This window comes from Corvus moneduloides, chromosome 17 (assembly GCF_009650955.1).
Source record: "Corvus moneduloides isolate bCorMon1 chromosome 17, bCorMon1.pri, whole genome shotgun sequence".
Classification (NCBI taxonomy): domain Eukaryota; kingdom Metazoa; phylum Chordata; class Aves; order Passeriformes; family Corvidae; genus Corvus; species Corvus moneduloides.
In genome coordinates this window covers 3,852,887-3,875,612 of record NC_045492.1, presented here as the reverse complement: position 1 = coordinate 3,875,612, position 22,726 = coordinate 3,852,887, and the positions used below count along the sequence as shown (strand labels likewise).

Genomic DNA, 22,726 nt, shown 5'->3' with positions numbered 1-22,726 from the left:
ATCCCAGAGATAAAAAGGAAGGAGCATTAAGAAGCTTGTTGCTGTTCTAACACATTGCGTTTTGCAGATTGTCCAAATGTTGTTAGCTCCAGCAAAAATTGAAAGCACTATACCCCTCCCAAGCATTTCCAGCTCTAAACCCCCAGAGCAGCCAGACAACATTTCTGTTCTTTCCTAGAGGCTGGAAATAGGTGTCACAGGTATAAGATGCAGTTTGAGGTGGTGATGGAGTGAAACCTCCTCCTGTTTCAACCATCCTTAGGGTGGAAGCACAAATCCTTCTCCCTCTGCAAGGGGGTCCTGTGCAGGTGTACTCTGAGGACCACCCAGCAGGTCAGACTGTGTTCAGAGCCTCTGGTGATCCCTCAAGCTACTGACTTATCTTATAAAAACCTAAGATCAAATGTTGTTTTGAGGTTTTTTAACAGAAAAGTCTATTTGTTTCATACATTATTTAGATTGCTACTTTCCTTTTGAAGTGACACAGAGGATGCTTCACTTACACAGTCATACCCAATCTCTGGGGCCCTGCTTTCAGTCTTTGACTGTTGTCTGTCTTTTCCACAGCTTGACAGACTACGTTTCTTTAAATTTATTTTTGTTTTGTGTTCCCCATTGTGGAGGCCTCCTGACAAACCAGTCCAGCTTGGTCAGCAAGGATCAAAACTCAGAAATCAAAGTGAATGCATCTTAACATCAGTGCTTAAGTGGTGGTAGATCAGTGGCTGTCTGATGTCATTGTATTTTCACTTTTACATCTCCTCTTGCTGAGCAAAGCCCATGGAGTCCTACAGTGAACTCTCTGCAGCCAGAAGAATGCAAAATATTTAGGGGCTAAAAAAAAAAAAAAATCTTACAAAGAACTGGACTTCTGCCACAGAGAGGTTATGAACGAAGAAAAGAGGAAGGTCAAATAATCCAAAACAAAAGAAGGTGTCAAAGTATGAAACTTGAGATAATATAGCTGCTCTAAATGATTCAGGTTCTACGTGGTCTGGAGATGGAAGGCAGGGAGTCTGGCTGGGGAGACAACAGGAAATCTCAGATCTCTGACAGTGCAGATAATCAGGCAGGTGACTTGCTAGTGATTTAGTCCTGCCTATTTTATGCCACTGCCCCCTCTCCCTTGTTCCTGTACTGATTCAGATTACAAAAACTCTCCAGAGCGAGCTTTTGTATGTCCAGACAACATGTAGAGCATGAGAAACACATCCAGCCTTACCTCAGGGCCAGTGGGACCTAAATACCACAAACTGCAAGCACAGGTCTATAGTTAGATCAACTGCTTCCTAAAGATTGCAGCAAAGAGGCTTTGCATTAAACCCAGACAATCAGGGCTGAGGAACGCTCTGAGCCAAAATCCTGTAAAAATAGATTCTACAACGAGACAGACACCGAACCTCTTATGCAAAGCACAGCAGAACAGTTCCTTCCCACAGGAGCTGCCAGCCCCTGGCAGCTCAAAAGAACAAGCACAGAGGCGACAAATCCCGTCTCATATCATGACAAAATGCACCCAGCAAGCAGTGGCTTTTTTTTTAATAGTGTGGGTTTTTTAAACAGCATTTGATGAAGTTCGGCTCTGGCTCCTTCATGCCAAGCATTCAGAAGCAGAAACACTTTTACAGATCTGCTATCACTTGATAGAACCAGATCTTTTTTTAATTGAACTGCCATCAGTTGGGATCCACATTCTTTATCTCACTATACCAACCCTGATGATTCCCTGTAAGGCTTCAGATAAAAGACACACATTCTCCCTCTGCACAGAGAGGGAGGAAAAGAGGCCTCTGACTCAGGCTGGGGCTCCCAAAAGACATTCTCTTGCTGCAAAAGACACTTTGCTTGGGAGAGGGGGTGGGAATTACTACAATTAAAGCAATCTCCACCCTTTTACTCTATGAGTGAACTCAACAAATAGTAGATGTCTCTCTCTTTCCCATCAAACTCACCTTGCTCCAAATTTCCCACAATCTTGTTTTTTGCCTTGCATTGATGTTGGCTCAAAATCGTAGAACCACAGAATGGTTTGGGTTCGAAGGGGACCTTAAAGCCCAACCATTCCACTCCCCTGCCATGGGCAGGGACACCTTCCACTATCCCAGGTTGCTCCAAGCCCTGTCCAGCCTGGCCTTGGGCACTTCCAGGGATCCAGGGGCAGCCACGGCTTCTCTGGGCACCCTGTGCCAGTTTCTCTTCAGCCTCGCAGTAATGAATTACAGATTCATGGGAAATAAGACTGGAAAACAGTGTTCAGAATTCTGGGTGAACTCTCCATGGTGTGAGAGGTACAACTGCACAGGGCCCATGGCTGAGTGTCCCAAGCCCATTTACCAGGGTGGGAAAAGCAACAGCGACAGGAAGCAAAGGAGGGGCCCCCATTTTGTTGCTTGCCCTGGGCAAAGAGCACTAATGGAGCACTTGAGAGTTTTACTGTCCATCATTTTGGGTTTCGTCACCAGGTACCTGGCAAAACATGGACAGTGAACTGAGGTGTTCATTGACATTTACTTGAAAATTAACAGTAGCCAAAATTGTTAATTTTCCCTCTCTCCCCTGCGTGGAAGGTTGTCAACAAGCTGATTGTCAAAGCTTGGAAGCACCATAAGAGCCACAAGAATGGATAATAAGGCACCTTGAGGCATAAATGTTTCTGTATAAATTATGGAAGAAAATGAACAACACAATACTTATTAAAATAAGAAGTACAGCATTATGTGTGACAATTACTACCCTTGCTCTACTGGAACGATGGGAACAGTTTTTTCCTTGCTCAAGGTTGAGTAGTCCACGTTCAAAAACAAACCTCTGCCTGACCCAGTAGTACAACAAAAATCAACTGAAATCAGACCTTGGCTCAGTGTCCCCCTTCTCTGCTCTGCTGGAAATCACGAAATAACACACAGAAATTGATTAAACACCTTCAATACACCAACTGCAGTGACTGAGACATATGAAATTACCTGAAACTCATCTTTTATCTGGCTGGAATTGGTCTGTGGATCCAATCTGCTGATGTTGTAATATATGGATCTGAACTCACAGACTGGAATGGCCGTGTTGCCACAGAGACATGCCTCTAGAATGGCATCATGGACAAACACGTACTGCTCCTGCACAGGGGAGGGGAGGAGATATTAAAGTCATATTTGGAATACAGATCATGAAATACCGCTCTTCTTTTTTCTTAAGTCATGCCCAATATGCACATTTGGCTCTGTTTCACATGGAGACAAATTACACTGTGTGCTGTGTGACAGCTTTGTGAGCATATTTCATCCATCATTGAATGTGAGGGCTCACATGTTTGTTTCAGATTTACATGGAAAATGGGGAGTCAGCACTCTCAGGAATGCTGGGGAAAAATGGGGGTGGGCGGAGGAGGACATCAGGGTGTAAAGCCTTTCTGTTCACAAAGTAATGGTCAGGGATGGACCTCCAATAACACCAAGAATCATAGAATTGTTTAGGTTGGAACAGACCTCTGAGATCACTGTGTCCAACCCAGCACTGCCAAATTCACCACTGAACATGTTCCCAGGTGCCACATTTACATGTCTGTTAAATCCTTCCAGGGATGGTGACTCCACCACTGCTCTGGACAGCCTGTGCCAGGGCTGGACAACCCTTTCAAGGAGGAAATTTTTCCGAATGTACAATTTAACCTTCCCTGGCACAACTGTACAGAACTAGCAGGTCACGCCCATCTGTCTCTTCAGAACCCTGGGTTCTGGGTATTTTGGGTAAAGCTCGTTGCCTCAAGTAAATATGGGAAGTCCAACAAAGTTAACAGTCCTTCTCTGTTCCAGGTTATTGTCCTGTCCCTCAGGAGGGGAAGGGGTTAAGGACACACATAAAACCTGTGCAACAGGATAACAGCTCCTCAGGAGTCTGTGCAGCTGCCAGGCACTGTGTGATGGAGCAGCTTGCTTAATCAGCACCCAGAGCTTGAATCAAGGATGTTTTGTTTGCTTAGCTTGTAATTGATATACACTAGGTACTACTGGAGCCTGCAGTGTTGCTATGAATGAGTCATGAGAGGCTTCAGGAGCTCTTTTTTCCCACTATGAGAATAAAATTAATCAGCAATGCACAGACCTAAACTTCAAGGTTTGCCCTCCTGTCTTGGAGGCCCCGAGTAGCTGCCAGTGAATTGATTCGGTGCAAATCCGGGCATGTTTAGCCACTGAAAGTTCTGCATAATCAAGGCACAGAGCGAGCCAGTGTTGACTTAATGAATTGCTGGGCAGAGAAGCTGACAGGAAAGCAGCACCTCGTGCAGGGAGAGCGGCTGGCACCCACCTCTGTCTGCACCAAGTTGACCCTTTGGGAGCGCAGCTCTCGCACGCAGTTGAATATATCCACCACGCCTTCGTTCTCTGCCATGTCGAGCATGATGTCGATGGCAATAAAGCACCCTGTCCTCCCGGCCCCAGCACTGGAAAAGAACAAACCAGGAGGGTCTGGTGATCAAGGGACTGTGGAGAGGCAGGGCTCTGTGGAGGAGAGAATAAGAGCAGCACACAAAATGCTGTCTCCTCCAGGGAGCTGCTCCCGCTCCCTGCTGGATTCATTTTTCTGTTTAAGGATTTAAGAGAATGAGGGGAAATAAGATTTCATGAAAGGGAAGAGAAACAAAAGCTTCGTGTTATTGAACATCAACAAAATATTGCAAAAAATATTCATTATAATTTTACAGGCCAGGTCACCTGCACACCTCTGATCACACAGGGTGTGGGACAGCAGCCTCCAGGTTGCAAACAGACACAATTCCAGAAATTTTCTTCCCTGGGACTCTTTAGATGACATGCACACATTTACTCCAGTGGGCATGATGAAAGGAGCTCAGTCCTCCACCTCAAACATTTATTTTCCCTTTTTAATCCAGAGGAGTTTGGATCCTGAGGAGGGTGATTTCAAGTTATGGATTGTAAATTACAGAGAAAGCAGCTCGAGGCTACTCAAACCCTTCAGTTCAGAGCTCCCCACTGCTTGTGAGAATTGGGCCATCTCCTGCAAAACTGTGTTGTCATCGTGTCCTCCTTCCCCTCCGGGAAATCATCCAAGCTGCTTAGGTGTGAAGGATAGAGAGAGGAGAACGTCTCTTCACATTACTCTGAAGGAAGCAGGAAAACTCTGCTCAAACCAGGGAAACTTCAGCTGCATTGAAAACTCTACCAGAGCCGAAAGCAAGGAGATATGAATGACCATAAATTAATGGACCAGATTAATCAACTGCTGAATAGAGAGAAGATATTTTTCATTTGCAGAATTTTAATGAATAAGTGGCATTTCCTTTCCCTTTATCTCTCAGCTTTTCAGAATTTTAACAAATAGTTAGAACAGTTCTATATTTAGAGGATCCTGGCACTTCATAAATATCGAACAGTGGTATTATCCAGCCAGGCATCGGTGGGGAGAATTTGGTAATTACCACTTAAAGCAAGTCATTAAAATTCAAAAGCAGATAAATAACAGGGAGGAAATGACATTTATTCATTAAAATGGGAAGGATGAAAAATCTCCCCTTGCTTTCTTGGTGACAATGACTCAGGTTCAGACACCTTCCAGGGCCAGCCCCATGTCATGGCACCAAAGCAGCAAACTCAGGCCCTGAGCTCTAAATGAAATCTCCTCTGCCAACTCCACAGCCTTAGCTGTACTTGATTATAAAACTGACTCACTGCTTGCTAAAAAGAAAAAAAAAATCCGACAAAACAAAACACCCACCCAATCCAAAACTGCTTAAAAAAGATAAGATTTAATTGATTTTCCTTTTTAAAGTAGCTGTGGGATGTATTTTTTCTCTCTTTCTCAAGACACAGAGTGGGATCTAGAGGCAATTCCCTGTGGATGGATTAGGGGTGAGATTTTGGGACAGCCAGCTCTGCTCTCTAGCCTTGTGCTCAAGCCACATCTTCTTTAACTCCCACGTGCCATGAGCCCTGCAGATGTAGCTCTGGGTGTGCGGCAATGCCTTTCCTCGCATTTGAAGTCACTTAACCCCTTTTATTTACTAGCTGGAAGTCACTGGGCAAGTTTTTAGTCTGAGATTCCCACCCCAACTCCTGGGCTTTCAGGAAGCCAAGGTGCCCAAGGTCTGGCAGCCAGACCCAGCCAGACAAATATTTCAGATCATAAAAACATAAAATCATAGAATAGTCTGTGCTGGAAGGGACCTTAAAGCAGATGTAGTTCCAGCTCCCCTGCTGTGGGCAGGGACACCTTCCACCAGACTAAGTAAGACTTTTGATGCTGGTACAAAGCTGAGCTGCAGCACATGTGGGTACAGCAAAGCAAAGTTGCTTTGAAATTCCCTTTTTGTCAGTATTGTCCGTTCTGCCACATGAGGTTTGAGGGCCTGGAATGGCTGTCCCAGACATTCACCACTTTCCCAGCTCTGCTCCGAGCATCCAACAGAGCACAGGCCACTGGGGAGGTCTTCTACATTTGAAAGGCCCTCTCTGACCTACTTCCATCATCTCCAACTCATGCCAACTTTAGGGAAGAAAAACACATTTCCCTTTGTTTCCCGGTGAGGCCCACAAACGATACCCTTAAACAGCTGTTGATTGCTGCCAGGCAAGGAGAAAAGAGAGGGAAAGGCTGCTGGAGGAGGGTGGAGAGCTGGCCTACCTGCAGTGCACCACGATGGGTCCTGCCTCCGGGGGGTTGAGGAACTTCACCTGGCGCACGAAGCCCAGGAGCCCCGTGGCGTAGCAGGGGACGCCGTGGTCCGGCCAGCTGGTGAAGTGGAACTGCCGAATCTCTCGGATCTCATGGTAGCCTTTCTGAGGAGACAACACAGCCTCTATTTTTCTTCCATCAGACTCCTATCAGCGTATTCTGCTCCCTGCTGCCTTCCCTCACGCAGAGGGATAACAAGCACTGAGCTCTCGCTAAGCATGGAAACGTGTCTGAAGCTGCTTTTCGCTCTGAAAAGGTTTTCAGCCAAATTCCAGCTGCCAGTGAAGTGGGTAACGCTCACATGAGGCCTGGGAAGGTTATTACCAGCTCCCAGTTTCAACCTGTGGTCTCAGAGTTCAAACCCAGCTCATCAGGGTGACCTCAGCCCCGGCATCCCATGGCTGTGTTTACCCACGTCCTCTTATGTCATAGCATAAACCAACAAAAATTCACTCTTATATCCTACTCGTGGCATTGAAGCAAAAGCCTGGGGAAGGAACACCTTGAGAGTGGACATGCCCCAGGTAACAGCAGCTTTTCTGCCACCTCCTGCCAAAAATTCTCAGGTTGAGATACTGCTGGCAGTGAAAAGGGCAAAAACTGGTATCCAGAACCACCTTTTCTGGTGAGAGCAAGTTGCTGGTATGTGAAAATCACACCTTTATCTGCCCTGCAAAAGGGTAACCCAGAACTGTGGGTCAGCTGGGTTTTATTGTACAGGAAATGCGGGTGGAATCCAGCAGCAGCTCCTCTAACCTGTCAGATTTTGGCATTACCATTTCTCACCAAGTTTTTCAATGATTTAATGAAATATGGAGCTGATGTATCAGAAAAATGAAACAATATTCCCAGTGTGGCTGAAGTTCATTGAGCAGCAACTTTGGAAAAGCTTTAAAACCACTTACTGAGTGTTTGGAAAGTAATTTGGACAGACCTGGAATACTCTGACACTTAGACTTCCAATTTCTAATTACAAGTAACAAAATTTTCCAAATCTTGCTAGTTTGGGGATAATTTTTATACTCTTGCTTTTATTATAGTCTCATTTCTGCTGAAATGGGACCCTGCCTGGCATCCAGTTTAACTGGTACCTTTTTTCCTCTGCCATTTGCCACTGTGAAACAAGGCAGTTATTATTCCTGGCATGCCATCAGCTGTCTGCTGGCTTTTGGATGCAGTTAAACTTTATGCACTGTGGATTCTACTTTTGTGGCTACATCAAGATGTTCCTGTAAAATCATTTGTCCAAAAAATGGAATCCCTGTCAAAAATTCAGTTTCCTGAAGTGCAGCCTGTCCAAATAGCACAGCTCCCATCTCCAAGAGTGTTCCGGATGTGTTTCCCAGAGTTTCTGAACACAAAGGAAGTGTGCCACAATTTCAGCTTCCTGAAGACCTCCTTACCTTTTGGACAGTGAATGTACGTATGACATACTCTGCCAATGGCTCTGTCTCAATTAATGTGACTTTAATATCTCCGTAGACTTCTGTGTCATCCGGCCAGTATCGAACACACTTCACCTGGGGGGAAAAGCAAAAGATTGAGAGGAACTCGTTCAAGTTGAGTCAGAGCTGACCTACATTTTCTTCCACTTTCAAGATGAAGCCAGTGCAAATTGGGCTTTCTTCTGATGTGCAGAATTGCCAAAATTAACTGTATAAATTAGATCAAAATTCCTCTATCATACATAGAAACCACAGGGGGGATGTTTTTAAAGTTCCCTTTGTTGTCCATACAAATGCAAAGGATGCATTTAGATATTTTCTTTCTTTTTAAGTCGTTGAATTTCCATACACGCCCTGCCCATATCAGATGTACAGAACACCTGGCAGTCACTGCCACCATCCCTTCTGAGAAAAATCTGTGCTACTGCTCCTGTAATTCTGAACTCTCCCTGTTTAGACAAAGAATTTCAGTTCATGGGGATTGTGGGATACATGTTGAGACACTAAATTTGTTTGACTCTGAGCTTTCTTTATCAGATATGGACACAAACTTGGCATTTTACCAGCTGTGACAGGCTCCAACTAAAGCTCAAGAGAGAAATCTCCTGAGCAGGTAAACATATCCCAGCTTAGCCGGCTCTAGGAGCCATGTGCAAAACTACCAGAAGAAATAAAAGCAAGGCAGTGAAGCTCCAGAAGGAATATTTAGGTTAACAAAGGTTATCAGGTTATTAAATGCTCTAGCATGAAAGAGTGGAACGATACCTAAAGCTGAAGCAATTAGCTGCTGCAAAGCAGGCTTCATGTTCCAGTTCCAGTCATAATTGAAAGGGGTTTTATAAATATTAAATATGATTAATGTAGGTTTGTTGTGGGTTTTTTGTTGCTTGGGTTTTTTTCTTTTACACAGAGGCATTTATTTTGAGCTGAAGTGTCAGTAGAAGGTAAAACAGAATAAATAGCAATAAATGAACAGAAGCAGCTGGCATTCAACCATGAGATCTAAGGGAAATCAAACACAAAGCAGCTGAATTACTAATGGCTCGGAGTAAAGGATCATTTAAATTTTTCTTAGTACCAAAGCAATGGAAAGTGACAAACATCAGGACAAAATTTTTTAAGACCTCCCGTTTCTGGCTCAGAAAGTCTCTGAAACAAAAATCATGCTGGGGAAAGTCACCCCAGACATTCTGCCTTCTTTTTCCCTGAGGTTTAGCCTACATCTTTTGAGTTTTTTATGTTTGGTCCCATGATGGGCTTTGGGAATTGCCTTGTGCTGACACAGGGATGTCTGGTCCAGGTCAGTCCAGGAGAGGGAACTGGTGGGTGTTTAGGAGACCAACACTGCTGGGTGGTCCCAGGATCCACAAAAACCTCAATCCACCAGGAGTAGTGACCTCAGGAACTCCAGGCTTTGGACTGTCTTGTAAAGAGGTCTTTTGATAGCTGGAGCACCAGTCACACATCCTCACTCCTCCAGATTTTTAGAGAAGTGTTCAAACCATCAGATAAAGAATAACTACTACAGAAGTACATTTTTCCTTCTGTACTGAGGAAGGAGACAGCTTCTGAGCTGGCACAAATTTGTATAACTGTGCCAAAGCCCAGATTTACAGCAGGAACACGATCCTTATTAGTCTAGAAGGGAAGCAGCTAAGCATTACAAAATCCAGCATTTTACAGAAAAACCCAGAGTGGTTGAATTCATTTCCTTACTGCAGGAAGCAAAAGGCATTTTGCTGCTGAGCTCTCCTGAGCAGCAGCTCTGGGTTAAACCCAGCCCTGGTCTGGCTTTACACATCAGGAGTGGCACCTTACCCTGCCCACTTCCACCAGGTTGGTGACCATGACAACACTCGCAGAGTTTTCTTGCCAAATCATCCTCCAAAAATCCTTCACTGTCTCTTGCATCGGCCCTGGGGCAGGAGAGAAGACAAAAAGGACGTCTCAAGAGAGTGCATGGAATGCCAAGAACTCCTTCCTGCTGTTCTCCTGCCATTGTGCTGGTCCCACAGGATCCTGCTCTCCCTCTCAGAGCATCCCCCTGTGATTCAGGGTTACAGACACAAACAGCCTGGAGCTCTCTGGGAGATCAGACCCTTCCTCACAGCAGGTATTAAAGGTTCACAGAGAGGATGGTGGTATGGTACCAGTGGGGATGGCTCCAGCAGGTAACTGTGTATAAGCGATGGGACATGGAAGTACCCTACACTGAACCTGTAATTAAGGCTGTGTTGTAATTCACACCAGATGCAGCACTAATATTCCCTCATTTCACACTTTAATATTGATCAGTTAGGAAGGAGGAAGGAAACATGCAGAAATTAGCCCTTTTTTGAAGTTCCACCAGAAAAATTCCAGGTTCCAACAGCCGAAGTGCCAGTGCTCACAAGAGGTTTGTCAGCCTAGAGCCTCTCCCTGACCTTATTTCCTTTCTTAAAGGAAATTCATCAAGTACCTTACAGAAGGTGATGTTCAAGTGCATTTCCTACCAGTTCCCCTCAAAGGCTCATCACTCACAGCTTATTCTCACTGCCCACCTCCAGCCATTTCACTCCAGAAGGTAAATCCAAGATCCACAAAGTCCCCTTTAGTTCCCCTCTCATACTTCATGCACAAACGACACATTCTAGGCTCTACTGCCACCTCTAAGTCTGTGGCATTTTTTATTCCTGCAGCTGAGGTTTTAAGTCTGAGTTGCCTTGAAGATCTTGGAAAATTCTATATCCTTCCTGGTTTTTTGCCCCTATAAAAATTTTTCAGATGTTCCCCAAAACAGATGATGTCACCCTATAAACAGCTCCTACAGCAGCATAAACCAGCAGTGGGTTCATAAATATTTAGACATACAAGAATGAACTTGCCTTGAGTTGCAATGTAATGGCGAGGCCGATGGTAGCCCTGGAAAAAAGAGAAAATAGATGAGTGTCTGTGAGATCACACCTCAGGCAAAGCCCACCAGGGATTTGATACTTTGCAGGTGCCAACTGCTGCACTCTGACCATGTACAACTGGTCATGGAATGAATGAATGAATGAATGGGCAGCTGGGCTGCCCTGAGAGATTTTAAGTGAGTTTATCTCACTCAGGCTGAGTAACACAATCTCTTTATGCCAAAGACAGGACAGGAATGGGGCATTTTTTAACTATTTCCGTAAAGAAACACAAGTCCTGTGTTACCTGAGGGTAACTCTGAAAACAGATAGGCAAAGCACTGCATCTTCTTGTTTGAAAAGAAGAAAGGTATGAATTTGTCTCTGTGAAAATTCTGAGGGCATCTTTTGTTCTTTCAAGAAACTATTCTAAACATTTCCTGTTCCTGTGACTTAGGAGCTGCATTCAAGAAATGCATGTTCACTGGATCGCTCTGCGTGTGAGACAGAGGCTGCTTTTCCAATGTCATTTTGTAACACTTAAAAATAGTCAATCTGTTTACATACATGCCTTCTGCACCACAACTTTGTGAGTAGTTGGCAAGTCTCAGATATCAACTAATGCTATTGTGAGGGGCTGATATTGATTTCTGCATCCATCATATTTAGCCCACATCCCACTTATGCTGGTGGATCTGTCAAACACAGGAAATCTCCATCTGTCCAGATTGGTCAGACAAAATAAACTGGAGACTGAGAACCTTCTCCCTGTCACAACAGGATGTTTGTACAACGTTCAGCTGTCATTCATATCAGAGCCACAGTCTGTCCCTGTGTCAGAGGCACCAAATTCATAAGCAGGCTTGTCACAGGAGAGTTTGTCACAGGGGGAACGTCCAGGAGCCTTACATCGATGTAATTGGCGTTGATGTAGTCGGAGTGAGGGTCCCCATCCAGCAGCTGCAATCTCACTCTTGAGTGATCATCTGAAAGAAGGAAAGGAAAAAAAGTGACAGCAACGATAAAGAGGAGTTTCTAAGTGGTCTGCTTTATCTGCTGACTCCTGCAAGTGTGGTATCGTAGCTGCCCTGAGCTGGAAGGGACACACAAAGTGCAACTCCTGGCCTCAAAAATCCCACCATGCTGCTTGAATAATTGAACACTTACAATAATAAAAAGTGGACTAACATCACCAGTATTCCTGTTCCTAAAAGCTCTTTGTTTTGTGTTGAAGATGTAATGTTTAGATCCTTGAGTTAGTCATGCTCTGTGTTCATGAAATTCACTGCTGTCACCATAATCTTTACGGAGATTTGAGACAGGTTGCAAGTGTTGCCTGGTTTGGGAGTTTTGGGACAGACCTTTGCAGGGTGGATCTCCATGACAAAAACCGTTTTCCTGCTTGGAAGCTACAAACTCCCTTGGTTTCATCTGATCTCTAGAAACTGAGACAAGAACTAAAACTGACAAGACCAGGATATAATTAAATAGGTCATGACAGAGGTATAAAAGATTAGGAGGGTAAAACAGCAATAAAACCCTGCAAGTGAGAAATGGAAAAACCTAGAAGCTGGAAGGAAATACAAATGAAATCGGAGCATCATTCCTTTATGCAACTCACAGAACGTGAGGCAGCAAAATGGCATCGAGGTGATGCCTTTTCCTGGTGTTAAAATCAAGAGTCAAACATGGTTAGAAGGGAAAAAGGGATTTCACCTTGGTATTTATTTTAAGGTGGACACGTCCAGGTCAAATGCACCGAAGTGCACGCTGCAATGCACACCCCCGAAGATCGGGTATCACATTAGAGGTGTTACTAATTAGCAGATCTATCAAAGACTCCCCAATGAGAGGCTCAAGTGAGCCCTCCCTCCCCAAGGAACCTTCCCCTGGATGGTTCTATCTTGGTTTACAGAACGTGTTCTGGAGAGGACCTTGGGGTCTGGGGCACACTGATCCCCAGCTACGAAGCTTCTAAAATGTTCAGTCTCCCAGCTTGACAAACAAGGCCAAGAATGTAGGCAAAAAGCACTGAGAATACAGAAGTTGTAAAAAGGTATAACAGGGGTATAAAAGAAAAGGCAAAAAATCATCATGGCATCAGAGGCAGTGTTGAAAAAAACCAACAAAATCAGAAATGTTCATCTTTTTGAGCAGATTCAAAGTTACTTTAGATAAGGCAATAAAATAGCAGAGATCAATCTTTTCATCTCCCAGCATGCTCCACGGTTCAGACGCAGAAAGGAACTACCCCAGCGGGCAGATTATGTCATGATTTTCCACCAGGGGAATATTTTGATCTTTCTCTGGAACAGCTGGTGCTGGGCTCTGTCACAGGAGATACTCCAGAGCCAGGCTGCTGATGTGATTTGCTCTGGCAGTCCCAGCACTGGTATGCAATTAACTGCAGATCTGCTTCTAAGGGCCAGTTGCTTGGCAGGGGCTACTGGGTTATGGGGGTCACTGCTGGCCATGCTGCGCTCATTTTCAAATGATTTTTTAAAAGAAGTATAATATTGAGTCCATTAAGTTTATTTCCTCCCTACCAGCTCCATAGAGCATAGCTCTCAGCCAGAAAGGCATTAATGTTTAGCAGCACTTTGGAAAACACAGGCAGGCCTAAGCATGATTTACATTCAATTAAAAAGAATCATAGCAACGAAACATAAAAATATGAGGTGCTATTCTGCAGTAACTCAGTCAAAAGGGGTTTAGTCATGTCTTAATTAAATGTAGAATCAGATAATAATTGTGAAGACCGATGTGTGAGCAGTTCTGAAAACCAAGACTTGGATATACATTAAATATTCATTCAGCTGCGTAAAGGAATGATTCTACTCTGCTCATTCTTTGGGTGAGATTTACACACCTAAAAAAAATACAACCACATTGCTGTGTTTATCAAATCCCATATCTGCATTCAAAGGAGGTTCTGCAGGTGAATCCATCAAAAGCTCTGCTATATTTGTATTAATAAATATAACCTTTGTAGACACAGGGAAGGGGGAATATTTCTCCAAGTGCTGATGTTCCCAATTACCTGCACTCAAGGCAACTACACGAGGAGCTGCAGTAAATCATGTGGCTAGACAGACAACAAAAGAATTTATACTTAGAGCAATTCACAAAGACAGACAAAGAGCTGATTAAACCGGACACGTGGATGAAATACAGGGAAACTCCCGTAGACAATTTCACACTTGCAATTCCAGCAGCAAAGGAAGCTTGTCAGGAGCCACATGAACAAAAGCAAAGCAAAGCAAACCCTGGAGCAAATGCTTGGGAGAGGAACATTTACTGACTCTTCACAAGAGAACAACGCTGGGGAAGTCTCAACTCATTGCAACAACAGAACTAAAAATGATGAGACCAAAAATGCCCCCAACGACAGGGGAGAAGAATCTCAGGTTCATTTTTTAATGAGGGACACAGACAACGTCTGTAGCTGGAGCGCTCTGAATAACCCCGGAGGAAGCACCTGCCTCTCCTCATTTAACAGAGCCAAACATCAAAATTAAGTTTCACCACCTTGAGCCACTTTTTAGAGAGAAAGTTAAACCAGGCAGGATGAACACATCCAGAGGGAGCTGAATGGGGCAGACCTGGGAAGCAGACTGCAGAGCCCGGCCATGATTTCAGCCAATTATGGATAATTTTGGCTAAGGAAAAGATGCTCTGTAGGTGCAAAAAAGTGTTGTTGGTTTGTTTTCCTTTTTCCCTTTTTTTTTTTAAAGCCAAATATGACAAAAAACATAAAGGATGAAGAAATTGAACTGAAGATTAATGCTATTTTTTTTTTAAAGAAGACATTCAGGTCCAATCATATTTTGACACCAAATGAAAAATGCTTTAAGCTGAACTTTGCTTTCTGAGGACAAAATTCAAGATATTTCATTGCGTATTTTACTAAAATGAGATTAATTCCTGAGGGAGATTTATTGCTCTTACAAGTGAGAACAGTGCAGCAGGAAAAAAAAATCTGTGTATATGCAAAGCACACAAAATATTAATGATGTCTTAATGGTATCTTTAACCTTGTTCAAAAGTTTAGGAGAACAGTCTGGATAAAAGTTCATAAAATAACTTCCCTTGTAAATTTCTTTTTTCCACAAAAAAACTTTGGGATTTGACTTAAAAAAAAAAAAAAAAAAGCAAATTATTATGGTCCTAGTAGTAAGGATCTTGTACTTAGGGGTTTTTTGCCTAGAGACTTTAAAGGGCTATTTAAAGAACAGCAAATGCCTTTATTATATCCTCTCCCAGTGGTTAAAACTTATTTCTGATTCTTCTCTTTATCCACTGGACTCCTCTAGCCAAGGACACAGGATTCTTGGCAGGCTGAAATGAAAGCAGTGTTCAACTCTTCACTAAATTTATCAGACATCATATCCCTGTGTGTTACAAATGGACTCTAAGAAACTTTAAATATGGAAGGAGAAACAGAAAAACAAATTGCATTTAGGACTACAAAAAAATAGAAAAATCTTTAACAAATGTGTAAATGGTTTTATTTCTCCCTGTTTACTACAGTCCTTCTGCAAGTTACCAGAACTCTAAATTTATATGAAAAGTAGTTTGACTGAAAATGGGTCTTAAAACAGACTTCAAAAATGACAAGAATTTCACTGAAAAGCTCCGTGCTCCCATTTTAGCACAGAATTGTTACCATTTTAAACTCCTGTCAAAATTCCCATTAGTGATCATTTGAAGTATCATTGCAATTTTTCCACGTCTCATTTTGACACCAGCGCTGGATTAATCTCACACAACTTTCGTCACCTAAACATTACACAGCTCGTCTAAACTGCCTGTCAGGGCTCCCCACACAGCAATGGAGAAACACAGGCAGCTCTGGAGATTCAGCCTGGTTCTGGGACTAAAGGATGCTTTGACCTCCCTCTGTCCTCCCCTGTCTGCCCCCACTGACCCTGGACTGCGCCATGAGAGCTGGGTAACATCCAGGTGTGACAAATCCCACCCTCTCAGGATCATAGTCCGTGGATATCGCACAGACATGCAATAGTTTAAGCAACACAGAAGAAATCATGGAATAAAAATGCTTGGAAGTTGAAAGATTTCTGTTCTAAATCCAACACTGATGTCAGGCACTGGCACAAGCTGTTCATGCCTCATCTCTGGAAGTGCCCAAGGCCAGGTTGGACGGGGCTTGGAGCAAGCTGGGGTAGTGGAAGGTGTCCCTGCCCAGGGGGTGGCACTGGATGGGCTTTAAGGCCTCTTCTCCCAAACTAGTCTGGAATTCCAGGTTTTTTGATTTTATGCCTTATCCCTGTCTGTGGGCTAGAAGTGCTCTCCACCTGTGTGCCAGCTGAAAGCTTCTTCATCTCTTCCACCCCAAAATTCTCTGATTAATTCACAGTTTTCCAACCCAAAGCATATGGCAGTCAGAGCATGAAGGAAACAACGCAAATTCCTCTAGTGTCTTTTGTCATCAACCCCACAGTTTCTCGTGGACCATCATGAGACTTCAAACCCAGGGTGCCTCAGTGGGAAAAAGGAAAGTACAGAAAGTGCTCTCCATCAGCTGAAGCAAACACAATCTTACCTCTTCTCGTCCTCAGCTCTCATCTGAGAGTTTTTATTCTCCTATAATGTAATGGCTCTAAAGCTGGGCAAGATGGAGAGAAATCAAATAGAACCAAAGGTCCCACATAGCTTCTGGACATTTTCTCTTCTCTGTAATAGATTCAGCTCCCTCCAACAACAATAGATCCCTCCTCCAACAACCACTTTCTGATGCTCTTTGAAGGTCTCAATATCTGGGCCCTAAAGCAGAATTAAGTCATTTTGCTTCAGCACATAAATGGGTACACTGCCTACGCTTGCCCCCTAAAGAAAAACCTGGCATCTCCACAACTGTCTTTGTTTTTACAGCTTTTATAAAAGTGCAGGAGCAAAGCTCATGGGACTCTGCTCGTATAATAAAAGGTTCAAGTTGGAGTTTCCTCCAGCATGGTAAGCCTGTCTGCATCTTCCCACCATCCACAGGGGATTTCTGTGGTCATGCAGACCCCAAATCCACTGCTCCGCTTTTCTCTTGCTCCAAAACCTGTCCCAGATGGGAGGGAACCATGAAAAGCTGGGAGAGCTCTCTGAGTTCTCTTGCCTCTCCTCTGCATGAACAGATCAGCTCCCAGGTTGGTCTGCAGCTTTGGTTGGCAAATGTAAGAAGAGCAGGTGTTGGGGCTGGCAGCATGATCGAGGTTTTCAGAGAGAGGCACGATGTCAGTGCAGCTCTGGGAGAGCAGTGAGCCGAGTAGAACAGTCCTGTAACTGTGCTGTTACCCAGGAGGCCGGAAAGACAAGATCTAATCTGCTGTGATTCACTGAGCAGTGCTACTTGTTGCAAGGGCTTACAAAGCCACATTTTAACACCAGTCTCTGAAGCCGCTGCAGAAGGCAGATCAAAACCTGTGTCTTGGGGTGACTTTGTGATGTGTATCCCATATCGCTGCCCTATGCCCAGAAATTAATTCTTGTGCCTTTCTATGCCTTTAAACTGAGCCTGAGAGGGGGAAGGAAAATTGAGCAAAACTTTCTCAAAGCAGTTTGCAGCTTGTTCAAGGTCACACAGAGATAGGGGCTTTTTTTTCAGCTGCGGCAGGGGAGTGAGGCAGCACCCAGCCTGCTGCTTTCCAGTCAGCTTTTGGCCAGTTGTTCAGTTTCTTTTTTTCTCCGGAGAGAGACTGAGAGTTGAACTTTGCTTTTCCTTCCCTCGAATTTTGGATTTTCTCCCTTTTCTGCTGGACTGCTTCAACCTCAGAGCACATCGGGAGGACTTTCCACCGGGCACAGAGGGCCTGGCCCTGGGCTAAGCCCCAGCTCCGAGGAGACCAAAGGGAGGACTCGAACACTTTTTCCCAGGTTTTTTTCTCCACAGCGAGAGATTTTATTATTTAGCATTATTTTCCTTTTCCCATGTGTTTGGTAAATAAATAGTTTTATCTTCTTCACTTTCCTTCGAGGAAAACTTATTTTTCCCGAACCTCGTGGGGGGAGGGGTGGTAACCTGCCTTCTCTCAGAGGATATATTTCTAAATTTGGCCAAACTGGTACAACCTGACTTTCCAATTCACTCCCCAAAATGCAGCGGATTTGTTGTTCCAGGAGTGATGAAGTGGCAGCCCTGGTTAAATAAATAATGTTAATTGCCACGTGCAGCCTTTTACCAGATAAAGGGGCAGGGGCAACCAGTGCCTGCTCTGGGTCTCACCAGCCACCACAACTGAGGTACAACCAAACAGCTCAGGGTATAACCGTGTTCCACCTCCTCTGCTCAGGCTTTTGCCCAGTTTGTTTTCATGACCTGCCTGGAGGGAACCACTGCCCTGCTATTCTCAGCTCTGCTCTCCATCCTCTGTTCTGGACCCTGCCCCTGACTTCACTCAGGGACTTTGCCCAACTCGCCCACCAGTGGAGTCTGGCTCCAGGCTCAGCTGATAACTTTGCAATGGTTTTACAAAAACATCTGATGAATGATATGCTCCTTCCTTAGGCATTCCTCTTTCCTTCTCCCTTCTGAGTCTTCTCAATATCACTATTGTAAATTTCTAAATTCTCCTTGCTGACTTTTAGAAGAGCCCTTGTCTCCTCCTCAAACACTTTGTTCTGATATATATTTGAAGAGAAGAAAGCACACTCCACCCTCTCATCCCCATTCTGAAATCTTTCCCAACAGTCCTCAAACTTGAGCTTCTTTTCTGACACTTTATCCCGTGCATATTCTCATTCCTTAGCTCTGATTACATTTTGCATTCCCTGATTCAAGTTCATCACCTCCTATCTGCACTGCTGCTGTATTTGTATTTAGAGCTAAAAGGCTCACGTCACTCTTTGTTAAAGAACAATTTGTCTTTGTGAATACCTTCCCTTAAGATAACATCCCATTTATCTTCCTTGATTTTGCTTCCTGAACTCCTCACATTTCACTTGGATTTCGAAGTTTTCTCCATGACCACTTTTAACATAAATGAGATGGAGGCTTTTGCACACAGTTTTGCTTCTTTTTGCCTCTGCTTTTGAATTATGCCAAGTGCTTCCTCAAAATCATACCGAGAAACAAAGTCTTTCACATTTCTTTCCTTTTATCATACCTTGGCACTTCCACTTTCAATCCCGTGTTTATAGCTGGATGATTCATCTGTCTTAGACTCATTTAATTGAAGTTAATTGTATAGACAGATAAATAGAGCCTCTGTCTGGAGGTCTCTCTTTGCCACTAGGGCACAGAAAGATCACAGTGAGGTGGAGCTGAAATTAAGGGAGACAACTTTCATGCTAATTGTAATATTCCAGTACTGTCACTTCCATTTTCCACACGGATAAAGAACACTGGTGAACTTGGTGACCTGCTCACAACCAACACAAAGCCAGCAGCAGAACTGGAATCATCACATCAGGGCTCACAAACTTTAATCTTCATTTCCAGATTTCATCTTTACCATGGGGTCCTTGAACTGAGCTGTTCTATGTCATTCCCCAAAACTGTCACATGAATCATTTATTTCAAGGCTTCAAAGAGAGGAGTAGTTATGTGTGAGGTGAGGTTTCATTATAGAGAAGTTGGTTTTTGTTGTTGTTTTGTTTTGGTGGTTTTTGGTGGGTTTTTTTGGGGTTTTCTTTTGTAATTCCTTAGTAAAATCTATGTGTTCTAGAGGAAATTCATTTTTAACCCAAGAAAAAAAATACAGTATGAAATATATCACTCAACATGACTTAACTTTGCTCTTTGAGCATTCTACAGATCCTCCCAGTCATGAAAATCTACGGCACATTCATTTATATTCTGATTTCTTGTTCTGATGGTCTCAAGCTTGCCTTCTCCAACTTGATGCAGCTCAGCAGCCCTTGAAAATAATGAATTCTCACACCTCCCCTCCCCAGTCATTATCAGGAATAGTGAAACACTGTGGTGAACTGCCTGGAGAGCTTGTGGGAAGCTCAGCTTTGGGGAGCAACTTTGGAAGAGGCTTCAAAAATATCTGATAAAAATGAGGAAGGTGAATTTACTCCTGCTTTGGAGAATAAAGCTGACTTAAATGGTTTTATGGAGTCTTCCCTGCCCTGCAGTTCTGCTATGCATTGATATTCCTGTAACATCAACAGGAACTGATCATTGAAAGAAGTGAACCAAGAAGTTCTAGTGCATTTTCAGTTGCCTTATTATGATTCTGAGGCAGAAGTTAAGCTTGTCCCACCCTTCAAACCAGCACTCTGGGGACAAGCAGTGACTGCTCCACTGGCTACCGACCACAAGGAAGGAGAAAACCCAACCTCTCAGCCACAGCTAAAAATCTGATCTATCTGCAGCTCCTTTTGTGGTACTGGAAGCTCTGGGTTTTGTAGTAAAAATAGACAGAAAACGGACATCATCACATAAACTGTGACAAAAGGATTTAGCCCTCAAGCTACAGACCTAAAGCAAAAAGCAAGGCAGGTAGAAAATGTGTAACAACATGCAGTGATGTTATGTAAAATCATGATTAAAAAAACATGAAATAAAATAAATCCCAGGAATAAAGCCTGTAACAAACTGAACTACTGAACGCTCAGCACTGTTAGCCAGCTCCTGGTGAGCTTCTCAAACACAGCCTTCTCCACAGCACACGTGTGAGATCTTACAGAAAGCTCAGTTTAATGTGAATTTACACCTACAGGAGATTATGTTTCCATATCTGTTCTTGTTGCGGTTCTCATCCTCCTTGGCCGTATCCCAGGACGCCGTCTGCCCCTCAGGGAGTGCCTGCAAAATAAACAACAAGGGAGGGCTTAAAACACCTGGCCAATGCCTCCAAGTGGATGAAGAGGCCTAAAGAAGAAGAGCAGGGCAAAAATAAAGGAGCTGAATGATTCAGTAGCTGGCCAAGGAAAGGGCACCTCCACTCATGGCAAAAGCAGAGCTCAGTGCAGACCATTTGCATCTCTCGGCTTCTCCCAGGCAAGAATAATTTTCCTCCTGCTGCTTCTCCTCTAAAAAGATCAGGAGAATTTGTTTCTGGCTGCACAGTCCCAGGTTAACCTCATTTCCCCTGCAGAACAAGGCTTGGGGAGATTTCATTTGGCTACACCTCTAGGAAAACCCACATGGTTGAAACCCAGTGCTCAGCCTTTCATATTTAAGCTGAAAATAGAGTGTTTTCACCTATTTCTGTGTTAATAATGGGTGATGCAATACAAGGCATTTACTGGTTTTCTCTGGGGAAAGATAAAGAAGCTCAGGGTTTTAGATTATGTGTAAGGAAGAGAGAAAAAACGAGGTAAAACATGCTCATGAAGCACGAGAATAAACAGCCATTTTCCTAAAATGTGTTCTTTCAGTTGAGGAAGGATGGGGAAAAGGAACTGGCAGCACACAGTGCCACCCTATCTGCAGCTCAGCCCTACAACGATTCTGGACACCCTTGAATGAGCCATTTTATCCTAGAGACATGGCCAGGAGGGATTTTCAAGGCAGAGCCTGGAAAGCAGCAGATGGCAACAAAGGACAAGGCTGGAGGATGGTCCTTCCTCAGAAAAATCATGGGTGAGGAGAACAGCCCCTCCTGAACTGCCTTGAGAGATCTGCCTCCCCCAAGATGTACCCCCCAACACGATTCTACATCACTAAAACCAACACTGTAAGTTGTATTATTTCTGGTCCCTGGGGGATTATGGAGGGTTTATACCACAGTTGTTGTAGAATCACATCTGCCTCAGCCAGCAGCGGGTAGTTTGACACAGCTGTGCTAGCAAATGAATTTATATTCATCTTCACAAGCCACCCAGGTCTATTATGTGCCTGAATGGAATAGCAGAGAGACACAATTAGGATCTACAACACTGATGTTACAATTAAACTTAATATGAACAAACCCCTGGCAGAGCAGATCGCTGTGAATTTCCCCCAAAGGGTTCCAGGACAGAAAATGTCAGGCACTGCAGCACTGCCATGAGCTCTGCTGACAAAGACAGGGACACCAAGTTCCCATTCAAAAGCCCAGGAGAAAGAGTAATAACTCTGTAATTGGTGAGGGCTTTCATCACACATATATTTCCTTTGCAGACTGTTGTTTCCAGAGAGCAGCTCATCTTCTGAGGAAAAACACCCAACCAACAAACCCACACACAACAAAAAAAAAATCCCCCAGTGAAAGAAAAGAGGTGAAGAAGGCTCATTTTCATCTTCAAAGACTGAGGAAAAAGGTGCTTTATTTTTCCACTAATATCGAATTACAGCAGATTGACCAGAGAATGGCAACAGTCATTAGGTGCCTAATCAGAGCTGTCTGAGAAGAAAAAGAAATAAAAGAAAATCCTTTCTCCTGACTTCCACACGGGAAAAGCTATCTTGGCCAGAGAAAATATATTCAGGGCAAATAAATCCCTTTTCAACAAACCGTATCCTTTCATTTGACTTGAACATGCAATTCTCCACTGAAATTGATGTTTTTATATTTGCTGATAGAGCCTCCGAAGATTTAGGAGTCCAGGATTTTTCATCTCATTCAATACCACAGAAATCCCTGCTTTCCACAGAACTGTCCAGCTCTGAAGGGAGGGAGCACAGCTCTGGTTGGGGAGGAACACAAAGCACCTTTGCAGGGGCACCCCTTATATCCCTACTTTTATAAACACCAGATGAACAAATCGGAGTAACTCCATGTACAGCCCAAATAATCTCTCTGTGAGATCACTAAAAATGCAGCACCAAGAATTGAAACGACG

General features: G+C 43.8%; 1 protein-coding gene across 9 annotated transcripts in view; it reads right to left on the bottom strand.

The window, feature by feature from the left end:
- PTPRT (protein tyrosine phosphatase receptor type T) overlaps nucleotides 1-22,726 on the bottom strand; it is a 431,612-nt gene that overhangs the window by 17,348 nt on the left and 391,538 nt on the right. For 8 of the 9 annotated variants that reach the window (XM_032126644.1, XM_032126648.1, XM_032126650.1 and 5 more), the window contains 8 exons: nucleotides 20,678-20,765; nucleotides 11,915-11,991; nucleotides 10,997-11,033; nucleotides 9,951-10,048; nucleotides 8,091-8,207; nucleotides 6,637-6,791; nucleotides 4,303-4,438; nucleotides 2,964-3,113 (listed from right to left, as the gene is read on the bottom strand). In XM_032126644.1, the coding sequence (XP_031982535.1) occupies nucleotides 2,964-3,113; nucleotides 4,303-4,438; nucleotides 6,637-6,791; nucleotides 8,091-8,207; nucleotides 9,951-10,048; nucleotides 10,997-11,033; nucleotides 11,915-11,991; nucleotides 20,678-20,765 (858 nt within the window). The remainder of the gene's footprint in view (nucleotides 1-2,963; nucleotides 3,114-4,302; nucleotides 4,439-6,636; nucleotides 6,792-8,090; nucleotides 8,208-9,950; nucleotides 10,049-10,996; nucleotides 11,034-11,914; nucleotides 11,992-20,677; nucleotides 20,766-22,726) is intronic. The other variant, XM_032126645.1, reaches the window with a different exon arrangement.